This window comes from Amia ocellicauda, chromosome 5 (genome assembly GCF_036373705.1).
Source record: "Amia ocellicauda isolate fAmiCal2 chromosome 5, fAmiCal2.hap1, whole genome shotgun sequence".
NCBI lineage: Eukaryota > Metazoa > Chordata > Actinopteri > Amiiformes > Amiidae > Amia > Amia ocellicauda.
Genome location: NC_089854.1, coordinates 50068339 through 50083932, shown reverse-complemented (window position 1 = coordinate 50083932; position 15594 = coordinate 50068339). Strand labels below are relative to the sequence as shown.

At 39.3% G+C, this 15594-nt stretch overlaps 1 protein-coding gene across 9 annotated transcripts in view; it reads right to left on the bottom strand.

Annotated features, from left to right (window-relative positions):
• Nucleotides 1–15594, bottom strand: part of plekha5 (pleckstrin homology domain containing, family A member 5) — a 238727-nt gene that overhangs the window by 50531 nt on the left and 172602 nt on the right. For all 9 annotated transcript variants that reach the window (XM_066705579.1, XM_066705577.1, XM_066705580.1 and 6 more), the window contains 3 exons: nt 7069–7169; nt 5510–5625; nt 2985–3557 (listed from right to left, as the gene is read on the bottom strand). In XM_066705579.1, the coding sequence (XP_066561676.1) occupies nt 2985–3557; nt 5510–5625; nt 7069–7169 (790 nt within the window). The remainder of the gene's footprint in view (nt 1–2984; nt 3558–5509; nt 5626–7068; nt 7170–15594) is intronic.

Below are 15594 nucleotides of genomic sequence, written 5' to 3'. Positions count from 1 at the left end.
TCCTTGGACAGCTCTTTGGTCTTGGCCATGGTGGAGAGTTTGGAATCTGATTGATTGATTGCTCCTGTGGACAGGTGTCTTCTATACAGGTAATGAGCTGAGATTAGGAGCACTCCCTTTAAGAAAGTGCTCCTAATCTCAGCTCGTTACCTGTATAAAATACACCTGGGATCCAGAAATCTTGCTGATTGATAGGGGATCAAATACTTATTTCACTCATTAACATGCAAATCAATTTATAACTTTCTGAAATGCATTTTTCTGGATTTTTTTGTTGTTATTCTGTCTCACTGTTAAAATACACCTACCGTTAACATTATAGACTGATCATTTCTTTGTCAGTAGGCAAATGTACAAAATCATCAGGGGATCAACATTTTTATTCCCTCACTGTAGATACACACACACACATACAGTGAGGGAAAAAAGTATTTGATCCCCTGCTGATTTTGTACGTTTGGAAACACCGCATCAAAGGGACAATGGACGGGGCCATGTACCGTCAAATCTTGGGTGAGAACCTCCTTCCCTCAGCCAGGGATTTGAAAATGGGTCGTGGATGGGTATTCCAGCATGACAATGACCCAAAACACACAGCCAAGGCAACAAAGGAGTGGCTCAAGAAGAAGCACATTAAGGTCCTGGAGTGGCCTAGCCAGTCTCCAGACCTTAATCCCATAGAAAATCAGCTCCCTCCACAGAAGGTTCGAGTTGCCAAACGTCAGCCTCGAAACCTTAATGACTTGGAGAGGATCTGCAAAGAGCAGTGGGACAAAATCCCTCCTGAGATGTGTGCAAGCCTGGTGGCCAACTAAAAGAAACGTCTGACCTCTGTGATTGCCAACAAGGGTTTTGCCACCAAGTACTAAGTCGAAGGGGTCAAATACTTATTTCCCTCATTATCATGCAAATCAATTTATAACTTTTTTTAAATGCGTTTTTCTGGATTTTGTTGTTGTTATTCTGTCTCTCACTGTTAAAATACACCTACCATTAAAATTATAGACTGATCATTTCTTTGTCAGTGGGCAAACGTACAAAATCAGCAGGGGATCAAATACTTTTTTCCCTCACTGTACATACATATATCAACACACATATTTCCTATATTTCAACATAAGAACAATGTCACCTTAAAATAATAGATTTTGAGTTTCAGAGTTTTAAACTAAAATATCAAACAGAACAAAATTTCAATGTGCCATTTGTAATTCAGTAATATGAGAGAATTGGACAGGGGTCTGAATACTTTTGCAAGGCACTGTGTATAGGCCTATGTATCATCACTGTCAGCCTATATCGATCCACTGCTGGAAAGATGTTTCCACTTTGATCTACAGCTTTTGATCGCTTTGGCTAATTTGGTCCACCAGAGCATGTGCCACTGTTAGTAACTCATTACAAATATGTGAATGTAAAAACAAAAATGTAAATACATTTTATATGCATGTCAGTGTTGATGAACAATTCAATTACAAAAATTGTCAATACATTTAGCTATTTTTCACATTTTGTTCCACTTAGTACGGTACTATCCATAGTTAGTCCATAGCAGGAGTAGGACTAAGTTAGTCCTGTACTTAGTATCCTCTAGAGCAGTGGTCTCCAAGCCTGGTCCTGGAGATTGCCAAATCCATTGTATAGGTCACCTTAAGTCACCAATTTCTAAATACTGGGAACACATGGGAGTAATTAATAAATTAAGCAACTCAACCAAGGGATTTCTTGACTCAAGAGGCTGAAGGTGTTCAGAGGATTGCTCCAATGATGTTTTAATGACTGCATTTACCAAACCACAGGCTTAATTGTTTTGAATTAAATACTTTCACGTGTTTAAAAATTGGTGATAGATGGGTGACTTCCACAACCTGCTGGATAGGGGCTCTCCAGGACCAGGGTTGGAGACCATTGCTTTAGACGGCCACACCTGGGGACTAACTTCAGCCGCCAAGTTTGTTGCAATTGGTAATTTACTTGCGTATTAGTTTAGTATGGAGCTGTGTACTAACCACGGGATCATCCCCAGTAAGTACACTGCTTTCAGTTAATTAATAAGCCTTAATAAGTCTTAGGAGTGTTGTGTTGACTGTTTTTGTTTATTAATTAATGTTGTTGTTTTTATTTATTATGGTAATAACTTGAGTGTTTGGACCAGGCGCCTTTGATCTGAGTTTACATTTATGTCTTTACAAGATGATGTATCAAATATATGCATATAAACAGATTGTTTAATTAAATTAATAAAATCTGGTAAAATACACTTTTTTTAATTTATCATTGATAATTAATTGAACTTATGATTGCCTGTGCAAAGTAGATTTTAATATATATATATTACATGACTATGACATCACAGGTAAATTATGCAAATTTGCAGGTATGGTTAATTTATGCTTCTAAACCTTCAAAGGTGTAAATTTGCCCTTCATTACAGCCAGAGATAACATCCCAAAAATCTGAAGCAGCACTCCTTTTGACTTTCGATAGCCCAGTGTTTTGGAAAAGGTTACACTTTTAAGTGTTAAAAGCTGCAAATATTATATAATTGAAAATAAAAATCAGATATTTTACTTACAAACTCCTACCAAGACCTGAAACATTTTAAACCATTCATTTCAGAAACTGCAAAGGACTGGAAAATTAAAGTGATGTAGCACACCACCATGGTTCACATTGATCGTGTATTTTTAATAAGGGAAGATGTTTTGCTTGAGTACAGCATTTTCAGATCTTAAATGGCTTCATGCTGCAGAAAAACAGCAGCAACACACACTCATTAAATCACAGACTGTACAAGAAAATAACGCTTTAGCTGATGCCATTTGCTTATGGTCTCCCAGAACTAACGGATGCAATATAAGTAGCACATGACTCCAGTATTGTTTACAATCGTCAGAAAAACTTAATTTCATGCTGCATGATCAAAAAATAAAAAGACCAAAAATGGACAAAGCAAAGTTTTCCCCCCGATCTCTCCAGCTCACCTTCTGTTCTCGTCCTCTTGGCCTCGTACCCTCTGTGTCCGCACCCACTGTTCGAGCTGCTGCATGGAGCTGGTCCTCTGCAGAGTCCTCTCAGGTTCCTGGTGGAGGTGCTGGTGATGATGCTGGTGGGGTGGCTGGCCTTTCTGACTGTGCATGGTGCCCATGTCCCCAGGACTCATGTTCCCTGGCCGGCTCTCCGTCGCCCCTGTGGACCCAGAACCATTGACCTGCACGGGTTTGTACTGTCCTGCCTGCAGGTGTGGGGGGGGCGCCACCAGTGTTACTGTTGAGTTGTCGATGTCTCGTATCGCTAAAGCTGCCCCTGTCGCTCCCACCCCCATCCCCATCCCGGATTGATTTTTGATGCTATTGATCTTGGTCAGGGGCGGCCTCTCTGTCCCGTCCTTCTGGAAGCCATACTTCTCCGCGTCTTTCTGTTTCTTTTCAGTTTCGAAGTGCCCCACTTCCCGGTTCCTCTCGTTGTTCTGCAGTTCTGGCCTTGTCAGCACTCGGTGGTTCAACATGTTGTTGGCCTCTTGGCAGATGCGGTGCTCCACCTTCAGCTTTTCCAGCCTGCAAAGGAGCAGAAGCCAAAAGTGTGTTAAAATATAATGTTTTCATGTACTCTGCTCTGATTTGTGCTTGGTGTTGTGTCACATATAGTCCATATTATCTCAACTGTTTGTTTGCCTATACACAGTAGCTTGGACCCAAAAACAGCATAAAAGTGCGAGAGGGGCTAGAAAGAGACTTGAACAGTAATCGGGGTAGTGTGTGCTTTCAACCAATTGGGTAACAGCTCAACAGGATATGCGCCAAGCTAGAAATGTAAAATGTTTTTAAATCATATAAACGGTTACCCATGAATAATACCTCACTTGCCTTTGAAACAGATCTTATCTATTTTTTCAAAGCCTTACTGGGACAAAATAAAATAATGATAATAAAATAATCAGAATACTGATATTCATTAATCAAGCTAATCCACAGGTTGCAGAATTTGGGTAGATTTGGCTATTCCTATGAAGCTCTCCCTTGCTTTCTGTGTAACCACTCAAGTTCCACGAAAAGATGATTACAGGTCTCAGATTTCCAGAGGAAAGCAACTTGTTCTTCTCTCTGTTGCTTGGCAGGCTTTAGTGGACATTATTAGGTGGCTGCCATCCCGCCTCCCTGTTTAAATGAATACTTCAGAGCATGAGGCTCCAGTAACTGCAGGGCTGTGGTAGAGTGAAATTAAAGTCTTTGCTATTTCCAAAAATGAGATGAAGAGTGGTTAAGCAAACCACTACTTTATATCATGTTTCTCTTCCAAGACAATAAAATACATGTACTGCAATATAGGCTGATCTGAATTGCCTCATACTTGCATATATACCTGCACATACATGCATATATATTGGTTATATAAATAAGTCATTTAAATGATTTTAGCATTTCTGGAAAGTGGTAGTAATAGTAGTTTAGGTCAGCCATTTAGGAGAGGAAAAATAAAAAATGTACTGGCAACTTACGCTGACCTTTAACAGCTAAGTAATGTGGTCATTGTGGATAATGTACAGAATTGTGGTATATAATTGAAAACCATTTTATATTTCAGTTCTCTGTTCTTGGTTCTGCAAATAGACTATGGAGAAAATTAAGTGAAACAAAGGCAAATTCCAGAGCTTCTGCACAAGTGTGTCTGATACCAATTGGTGTTTCGGCAGCAGACCAGTACAATTTTGTACAGGCATTATTATTTAAACATTATCTCTACAATGAGATTTACGTTACATAATTCAGAAAAGCGATGTTTTAGAGCCCTCCAAGAAAAATATACAGAAGTCATGCTTGCCAAGAGATTCATGCAGGCAGAAGTATATAATTACTAATTATAAAACTGAATTACAGGCTTTCGCTTGAGTTTGACAAATACAGAGTGCTAAAAATAAACTTTACAATTTAAAATTCCAGACTCCCATTACAGTTGTTCATATTCGTTTGAAGGACATATGACCAAAAAAAAAAAGCTAAAATCCTAACAAAGCATAAACATTTTTTTTTTTTTAATGAGTTCTCAGATGAACGCATACAGAAGCAATTGTGGGTTCTGTATTCATTTTAAAACATTAAAATATACAATCTCAGTGACAGAGTCGCAACTAGAGTCAAACAAAATCAAGGGGTCCTATGTCTGAACACCACTTCTGTGGATGAGATAGACTTCCTTGCATCCTTTACAGAAGTTTATTGTACTATACCATGATAAAAAGTATAGGGAGGTACTGTAAGGCATGAAAAAGAAAATTACTGCAAATCCAAGGTAAAATAAATAAATATTTATTTATTTATTTAACCTTGGATTTGCAGTAATTTTCTTTTTCATGCCTTACAGTACATAGAAGACTATTTATGTGATAATGCAAATTTATATGGTATACACCCATAATGAGAGAAATTTCAGAGGTCTGCAGTCAGGGCAGGCACCTGAATGGGTCACTATACCTCCTCATATACTCTATCAGCTGCTTCTGTCACCATACCTCTTTACAGGCTCCGTGTGCACAAGAGCTGCGTCCGTCATCACCTTCATCCAAGACTCCATCTCTTTGGCTGTATCTGTGCAGAAGTAATATGTCCTCATGTTTGGATGGGTTGCCTGGTTGAAAATAACAGGATCAATACTTGATCACGTTGATTTCCTGAAATGTGAGAGGGGGAGAGAGAGGAAAATAAAAGGAGGAAGGGTGGAGAATATCATGAGTCATTTCTTTCACTGAAAAGGTGTTCATTTCCATAAATCACAATTCTCATAATTTAGATATATTACGGTTACCATTCTGTAGTTTAATTCTATAATCATTACCAAAAAGTGGATGTTGTCCCTGTCTAAATGTACTCTTATTTACATCTCAGAACTCTGACACAGAACTACCATGTAATCAGACATCCATGGAATCCTACTGAGATTAAACATACTTTTGGAGAATCATCTCATTTGGCAAATCGTGCATGTTTTGCAGTCAGTAGATGCAAGCAATTTCTTGACAGGACACGGTAAACCGGGCTTACTGAATGGCATGGCCATGTGTTTTTCATATGTGTTTTGTTTCTCCTTGAATAGACACTCAAGCTCTTCTTATTTGAAACTCATGACTTCATTAACCTCAAAAATAAAGGCACATCTTGTGAAGAAAGACTAATTCAATGTTCTTTTAACAGTTTACAGATAACAGATTTAAGACATAAGACAAAGGTATGTCCACCCACCCCCCAGTAATAAAACATCATTATCATCATGATGTTTAGTAGCAGCAAATAAATAAATAAATAAATAAATAAATAAATAAATAAATAAATAAAATGTGGTCGGACTTACCATTCTGTTATGGCATTCAGCCCAGCTAACTTGTTTACAATCCCTCAGCAGTATGAAAGATAAAACAAGACACTGTGAGGGATAAAACCTAATTTATTTATACAATGTCTAGTTTTTCCTGTTTACAGCCACTATCAGCATAGCATTTGTATTGCATTATAATAAGTAGTAGACTGTCTGCCTGTCCCCTCAAAACATTAATTCAGTGCAATTTCCTTTTCATGTGGACCAACAAGGTCTCTAAACCAGGCGGATCTGTATTTTAATTTTCCTCTTCCTTAAGAGGGGGAAAGCTGAGGAGAGGCTGTGGTTGAGTGACCTTCACCAGACTCCAGTCAGTCTGCTCTTCCACAAATCAACATAACCCTGGTAAAACTATGCTTTCGTGTTTTCATTTTTTAAAGACTTGCACAAGGAAAAAGAGCTTGGGTAATCATGAGACTCAAAAGTGCTAAAATACGTGGAAATATACCATCCCCTCTTCAGCAAAAAGCTTCATCAAACACAAGCAAGTTGGTGTGAAACAGCTGTGACTCCATGTTATCACAGGGTCATAAGATAGCAGACAAGATTGAGTGCTGTTTTTGTCTTTTCATTATTTCTAAGTATAGATAACATTCTTTTCACATTATATACATCTCATTGTTAAATATATAAGGAAAAACGTATTATATAATGATATTCTGAATCATCAAGGCGCAACACAATCATGTATGAACTGACCTTGAATGCATATTTCCTGTTTATATGATCATCTACAGAAAGCATAGATATATGAAAGCTAGGCAGCAGAATACTTCCTAGAATTCCTTCTTCTTTTTCATCTGAAAGAACAAAGGAAAACATATTTTAATAAACTTGATCACACATTTATTAAAGTTTTGTATTAATTTACCCATCAGCTTTCCCCAGCACACTGTATACCTCAAGTGCTTCAAAGACTTTGGAAGCTTTCGAGAAATGTACAATGTATTTAGACATCCTTAGTGTGTGATCATTGGAGTTATGCTTTATCTTTCTAAAAGCCAAACTAGCAAAACAAAGAAAGCAAAAACAGCAAATCAAAGAAAAAAATGTTTATATATATATACAGCTCTGGAAAGAAATCTACATGTATGGCAGCCATTCCATTCCAGTGTCTGTTGAATTCCAACACAGGCACACCTCATTCTACATTCTACTGAATGAGGTACTGATCAGGTGATCACCTCAACCAAATCTTATTTAATGAGGAAAAGTATAACAACCATTGCTGTGGTCATCACTATCCTCTTGCAATAGGACCAGCTGGATGGCAAAAACAGTGCTAGTAGTACCTCAAAAGTAAATGGAATCAAAAAATAACTATTGACCATGCCAAAAGAATTGAAAAATAAAGTTTTGAGTGAGAAAAGAAGGGTTCAGTTCTGGCTTTACTGGCAGAGGGATACAGTAAGCGTCGGGTTGCTTCCATCCTTAAAATTTCAAAGGCAGTGGTTCATAAGAAAAAGGTGAAGCAGCAGACATTGGGGTCAACAAAGCTACAGACTGGCAGAGGACGAAAACGACGCTCCACTGACCGGGATGACCAGTAACTCATTCAAATATCACTCAACAACCGTAAGATGACATCAAGTGACCTCCAAAAAGAATGGCAAATGGCAGTTGGGGTGAAGTGAACGGCGAGGACATTTCAAAACATGCTCCTAGGGGCAGGACTGAAGTCGTGCAAAGCTAGGAAAAAGATTTTCATCAACGAGAAGCAAAGACGAGCCAAGTTGATATTTGCAAAAGACCATAAGGATTGGACAGTAGAGGACTGGAGTAAGGTCATCTTCTCTGATGAGTTCAATTTTCAGCTTTGCCCAAAACCTGGTCATCTAATGGTTAGACGGAGACCTGGAGAGGCCTACAAGCCACAGTGTCTCAAACCTACTGTGAAATTTGGTGGAGGATCGGTGATGATCTGGGGGTGCTTCAGCAAGGCTGGAATCTGGCAGATTTCTCTTTGTGAAGTACGCATGAATCAAGCCATGTACACAGTTGTCCTGGAAGAAAGCTTGCTTCCATCTGCTCTGACAATGTTCCCCAACTCTGAGGATTGTTTTTTCCAGCAGGACAATGCTCCATGCCACACAGCCAGGTCAATCAAGGTGTGAATGGAGGACCACCAGATCAAGACCCTGTCATGGCCAGCCCAATCTCCAGACCTGACCCCAATGAAAACCTCTGGAATGTGATCAAGAAGAAGATGGATGGTCACAAGTCATCAAAAAAAGCCGAGCTGCTTAAATTGTTGCACCAGGAGTGGCATAAAGTCACCCAATATCAATGTGAAAGACTGGTGGAGAGCATGCCAAGACGCATGAAAGCTGTGATTGAAAATCAGGGTTATTCCACCAAATACTGATTTCTGAACTATTCCTAAGTTAAAACATTAGTACTGTGTTGTTTAAAAATGAATATTAACTTATTTTCTTTGCATTATTCGAGGTCTGACAACACTGCATCTTTTCAGTAATTTTGACCAGTTGTCATTTAGAGCATTTATTTGCAGAAAAAAAATATTTGGAATTTGGATGAAATGTTGTCAGTAGATAAAACAAAAATGTTCATTTTACCCAAACACATACCTATAAATAGTAAAACCAGAGAAACTGATAATTTTGCAGTGGTCTCAGTTTCGTTCCAGAGCTGTGTGTGTATATGTGTGTGTGTGTATATATATTATATATATATATATATATATATATATATATATATATATATATATATACACACACACTCACCTAAAGGATTATTAAGAACGCCTGTTCAATTTCTCATTAATGCAATTATCTAACCAACCAATCACATGGCAGTTGCTTCAATGCATTTAGGGGTGTGGTCCTGGTCAAGACAATCTCCTGAACTCCAAACTGAATGTCTGAATGGGAAAGAAAGGTGATTTAAGCAATTTTGAGCGTGGCATGGTTGTTGGTGCCAGACGGGCCGGTCTGAGTTTTTCACAATCTGCTCAGTTACTGGGATTTTCATGCTCAACCATTTCTGGGGTTTACAAAGAATGGTGTGAAAAGGGAAAAACATCCAGTATGCGGCAGTCCTGTGGGCGAAAATGCCTTGTTGATGCTAGAGGTCAGAGGAGAATGGGCCGACTGATTCAAGCTGATAGAAGAGCAACTTTGACTGAAATAACCACTCGTTACAACCGAGGTATGCAGCAAAGCATTTGTGAAGCCACAACACGTACAACCTTGAGGCGGATGGGCTACAACAGCAGAAGACCCCACCGGGTACCACTCATCTCCACTACAAATAGGAAAAAATTGGACAGTTGAAGACTGGAAAAATGTTGCCTGGTCTGATGAGTCTCGATTTCTGTTGAGACATTCAGATGGTAGAGTCAGAATTTGGCGTAAACAGAATGAGAACATGGATCCATCATGCCTTGTTACCACTGTGCAGGCTGGTGGTGGTGGTGTAATGGTGTGGGGGATGTTTCTTGGCACACTTTAGGCCCCTTAGTGCCAATTGGGCATCGTTTAAAAGCCATGGCCTACCTGAGCATTGTTTCTGACCATGTCCATCCCTTTATGACCACCATGTACCCATCCTCTGATGGCTACTTCCAGCAGGATAATGCACCATGTCACAAAGGTCAAATCATTTCAAATTGGTTTCTTGAACATGACAATGAGTTCACTGTACTAAACTGGCCCCCACAGTCACCAGATCTCAACCCAATAGAGCATTTTTGGGATGTGGTGGAACGGGAGCTTCGTGCCCTGGATGTGCATCCCACAAATCTCCATCAACTGCAAGATGCTATCCTATCAATATGGGCCAACATTTCTAAAGAATGCTTTCAGCACCTTGTTGAATCAATGCCACGTAGAATTAAGGCAGTTCTGAAGGCGAAAGGGGGTCAAACACAGTATTAGTGTGGTGTTCCTAATAATCCTTTAGGTGAGTGTATATATATATATCACACACACACACACACACACACACATACACACACACACACTGATCAGCCATAACATCATGACCACTAACAGGTGAAGTGAATAACACTGATAATCTCGTTATCATGGCACCTGTCACTGGGTGGGATATATTAGGCAGCAAGTGAACATTTTGTCCTCAAAGTTGATGTGTTAGAAGCAGGAAAAAGGGGCAAGCGTAAGGATCTGAGCGACTTTGACAAGAGCCAAATTGTGATGGCTAGACGACTGGGTCAAAACTGCAGCTTTTGTGGGGTGTTCCCAGTCTGCAGTGGTCAGTACCTATCAAAAGTGGTCCAAGGAAGGAAAAGTGGTGAACCGGCAACAGGGTCATGGGTGGCCAAGGCTCATTGATGCACATGGGGAGCGAAGGCTGGCCCGTGTGGTCCGATCCAACAGACGAGCTACTGTAGCTCAAATTGCTGAAAAAGTGAATGCTGGTTCTGAAAGAAAGGTGTCAGAACACACAGTGCATCGCAGTTTGTTGCGTATGGGGCTGCGTAGCCGCAGACCAGTACGGGTGCCCATGCTGACCCCTGTCCACTGCCGAAAGCGCCTACAATGGGCACGTGAGCATCAGAACTGGACCACGGAGCAATGGAAGAAGGTGGCCTGGTCTGATGAATCACATTTTCTTTTACATCACGTGGATGGCCGGGTGCGTGTGCGTCGCTTACCTGGAGAACACATGGCACCAGGATGCACTATGGGAAAAAGGCAAGCCAGTGGAGGCAGTGTGATGCTTTGGGCAATGTTCTGCTGGGAAAACTTGGGTCCTGCCATTCATGTGGATGTTACTTTGACACGTAACACCAACCTAAGCATTGTTGCAGACCATGTACACCCTTTCATGGAAATGGTATTCCCTGATGGCATTGGCCTCTTTCAGCAGGATAATGCACCCTGCCACAAAGCAAAAATGGTTCAGGAATGGTTTGAGGAACACACGAGTTCAAGTGATGACGTGGCCTCCAAATTCCCCAGATCTCAATCCAATCGAGCATCTGTGGGATGTGCTGGACAAACAAGTCCGATCCATGGAGGCCCCACCTCGCAACTTACAGGACTTAAAGGATCTGCTGCTAACGTCTTGCTGCCAGATACCACAGCACACCTTCAGAGTGGAGTCCATGCCTCGACGGGGCAGGGCTGTTTTGGCAGCAAAAGGGGGACCCACACAATATTAGGCAGGTGGTCATAATGTTATAGCTGATTGGTGTATATATACAGTACTGTGCAAAGGTTTTAGACAGGTATGAAAAAATGTTGTAAAGTAAGAATGCTTTAAAAAATAGACATGTTCATAGATTATATTTATCAATTAACTAAATGCAAAGTGAGTGAACAGAAGAAAAATCTACATCAAATCCATATTTGGTGTGACCACCCCCTTTGACCAAAACAGCATAAATTCTTCTAGGTACATTTGCACAAAGTGAGGGATTTTATAGGTATGTAGTTAGGTGTATGATTAAACAATCATACCATACAGGTGCTAATGATCATCAATTCCCTATATAGGTAGAAACACAATCATTAACTGAAACAGAAACAGCTGTGTAGGAGGAATAAAACTGGATAAGGAACAGCCAAACTCAGCTAACAAGGTAAGACTGAGCACAGCAACAAGACACAAGGTAGTTCTACTGCATCAGCAAGGTCTCTCCCAGGCAGAAATTTCAAGGCAGACAGGTGTTTCCAGATGTGCTGTCCAAGCTCTTATGAAGAAGCACAAAGAAACGGGCAACGCTGAGGACTGTAGACGCAGCGGTCGCCAAGGAAACTTACTGCAGCAGATGAAAGACACATCATGCTTACCTCCATTCGCAATCGGAAGATCTATAGCAGTGCCATCAGCTCAGAATTAGCAGAAAACAGTACCATCAGGGAGGCATCTGTTTGGCCTCAAATGTATTCTCCAGCATGACAACGACCCCAAACATACAGAGAGAGTCATTAAGAACTATCTTCAGTATAAAGAACAAGGAGTCCTGTAAGTGATGGTATGGCCCCCACAGAGCCCTGATCTCAACATCATCGAGTCTGTCTGGGATTACATGAAGAGAGAGAAGCAACTGAGGCTGCATAAATCCACAGAAGAACTGTGGTTAGTTCTCCAAGATGTTTGGGCCAACCTACCTGCCGAGTTCCTTCAAAAACTGTGTGCAAGTTTACCTAGAAGAATTGACCTAGGGTGGTCACACCAAATATTGATTTGATGTAGAGTTTTATTCTGTTCACTCATTTTGCAGACTTCACAGCCAGTACTCAACTAAATATTTTTGTACACAGTTCCAATAATGCTTCTCCACAGTTCACTACAACCCCACTGACCCACTCAATTTTTAAATTAAGACATCAGAGCAGCAAGACATCACTGATTAGATCCTACATCTTAATTGGGTAATTCTTCATTTTCTCTGGTAATCCAATTAAGCACCTTTCTCTGAGGGAACAAGATCACGAACAGCACAGGACATGCACTTTAAAACAAAACATGAAGCGCATACATATGTCTGATATAAAGATTCAAATGTGGGTATTCAGGAGGAAGGTAGTGGGACTCAAATGATAAACAAGATGGTATTCACAGTGTAACAATTGTGTACAACATATACTAAATATAACACTTCATGTCTCACAAGTCAGTTGCTGGATCAGAAAATACTTCATAAACATCATGCTTTTCAAAATGAATCACTTCTCCTGCTGTGATGAGTGTGATGGCTCATTCTTACTCAGAGAATCATATGCAAATATTTTCAATCTCCCCGAACAGATAGAATATATCTGTACCAGCCTATAAAGAGAATGTAAAGTGAAGAGACTATTTAATTAGACTTTGAAACTACTGGAAAGCCAGTCACAGAGTAGCTTCTCCAGCAAAAAATAAATTTCCTGAATTACTGCCTCAGCTGAAAATTATACAAATTAAGAGGTGGATAAAGAAAGAAACAAAAGAAAAAGTGCTGTAAAACTAACTGTTTTCCCAGCCATAAGAAACAACTCATTATTATAACACCAGGGGTATATCTCTCATATTAAATTAAAAAAAAAATAACAAAATCCACATTTGCTTTGAATTTGAGACCTGATTGTTTGGGATATCTCTATTTATAAGCTAGTTAAAGTGAAAGAGCTGGAGTGCTCTGACTGTGACCTTGTTGAGGTGTGAGGAAAGCAGATGAAGTGGGACAGTTATAACTGTCAAACCACTATATTTACTGTAGTAAACGTTTGCAGGAAAAATATCTCATTCAGTAAATCCTTCTTTGCAGTGGTTCCGGTAAGCACCACTGCTGTATGGGTATTTATTGGAGCCACTGAAGAGAAGAAAAAAAACAAAAAAAAACAAAAACAAAAAAAAGCCCACCTCAATCCTCCTCTGAACTAGCCTGCAAGTTTTCTCTGGAAAGGTCAGATTGTCTTGCGTAATGCAGACTGACCCTTTAAACCTTCGTGATTACCAGATACGATCTAATCCACTAGAAAATGCATCAAAATGGATTATCTATAATTCTGTAAGGCCTGAAATCTTTCCTGCCACAGGATTATGTATGTAATCAGGTATCTGTTTGTTTAGGTGGTCTATATAGGGAAACTAAACTAATGTAATTTAACAGTGAACACTGAAAGATGCTGTGGTGTTCATCTCCATTAAATTGGCTCCTTTTCAACTTTTTTTTTTTAAATCTGTGTTATTCAAGATTCCTTATTTACTTGACTGACAAGGGTACTTTACAAAGACTTACAGAGAAACCATACAGAAATAAAAGCAGACACCAGGGGTTGGAGAAAACAAACAAAAAAAACATTTTGGATTATCACATCAGTACCACATCAACAAGACACCTCTGTTGCTACACGTCTCCATCATCTACTGCCCTTGACCTCCCTGGGTGATCTTTTCTTTTTTGCACCCCCCCACCACCACCACTACCAATACACCACCAAATAAAACAGCCAGGCTTCTTTTTTTTTTTTTTTTTTTTACCAGGATCATTTGCACTGATTTATTTTTAGCAGCCTGTTCTAAAAATGCTAGGACTTTAAACAGCATTATACATTTTTCACATTACCAGTGGTTGCACTGCTAAGCTGCACAGAGAATGGCAAATGGCAAAAGACACTTAAATCACCACAAACTATACACCAGGTGTTGCAGCTCCCTGAAGAATGCTTACACAGTTTTCCAGGCTCAGTCTGCCAACAAACAGAAAATTCCCTACAGATGACCAACAGGAATCAGCTGCATGATTGCTCTGTAAGCCTTAATAGGTGAACTTCAGAAATACAAACAAATACACAAATAAATATGTTCTTCAGAATTTCAGCTTCTGTAAAGTGGAATTCAGATGGAAACTGCATGCTCCATTGGAAAGACTTCAACATTCACTTCATCAGCACAGGAAATAAAGGCATCAAATACCACTCCAGCCCTGTTTATTTTAGTATCTAGAAAAGTCCGCTGAATCTGCTGATACAAAACAGGACAGGTGCACAGCATCGGAAAACAACTATTAAAGTCACCGGACAGGGTTAATCATACTTTCAACCAAAAAGACTACAATTTTAGAAAAGTTGGATTTCATTAAAAAAAAACTTCGAAATGCAGATAGAAAATACGATAAAATACGTTAAATCGGGCAATGTTGAATTGATGAATACAAATACAAAACAAACTTAAATTCAAACATTGTGCAAAAAAATCAAAGCCAATTACCACCAGGTTAAGATTCCTGCTCTACAGATGTGTCGATTTGATCTGTGCATGTCAAATCGTATATAAGAAATGTAAACCGAAATCAATGAATAGCTTTTGTTTTCCTTCCCTCTAAATGTATTGTCAATTATTTTGTGCTAATGAGACACGCACGCTTCATTTTGAGAAGCATCTATCAAATTAACTAGCAAGAGATATAGACAGAAGACATTGTGCTGTTTATCTGAAATCAGAGATATAATAATGTTAATGGATACATACGGATGCAGAATGGGATCATGCAATCATGAATTTTGTGATTAGAGACAATATAATTAAGAAAATCACCATTATTTTGTATTTATTTTTTCCTACATTAACTTACTCTGAAGCATTATTAACCTTGGAATTGTAGCATATGGTTAGACAACTTCATCATTCAATCATTAGTGATATTCCTATTTGTTTATATATTTTTTAAGCATAAATTATTATTCAATATATTACCCAAAGTTCCTTAGTTTATATATCCTGTTTATCAGGTGGTTCTTTCTCACTTGACAG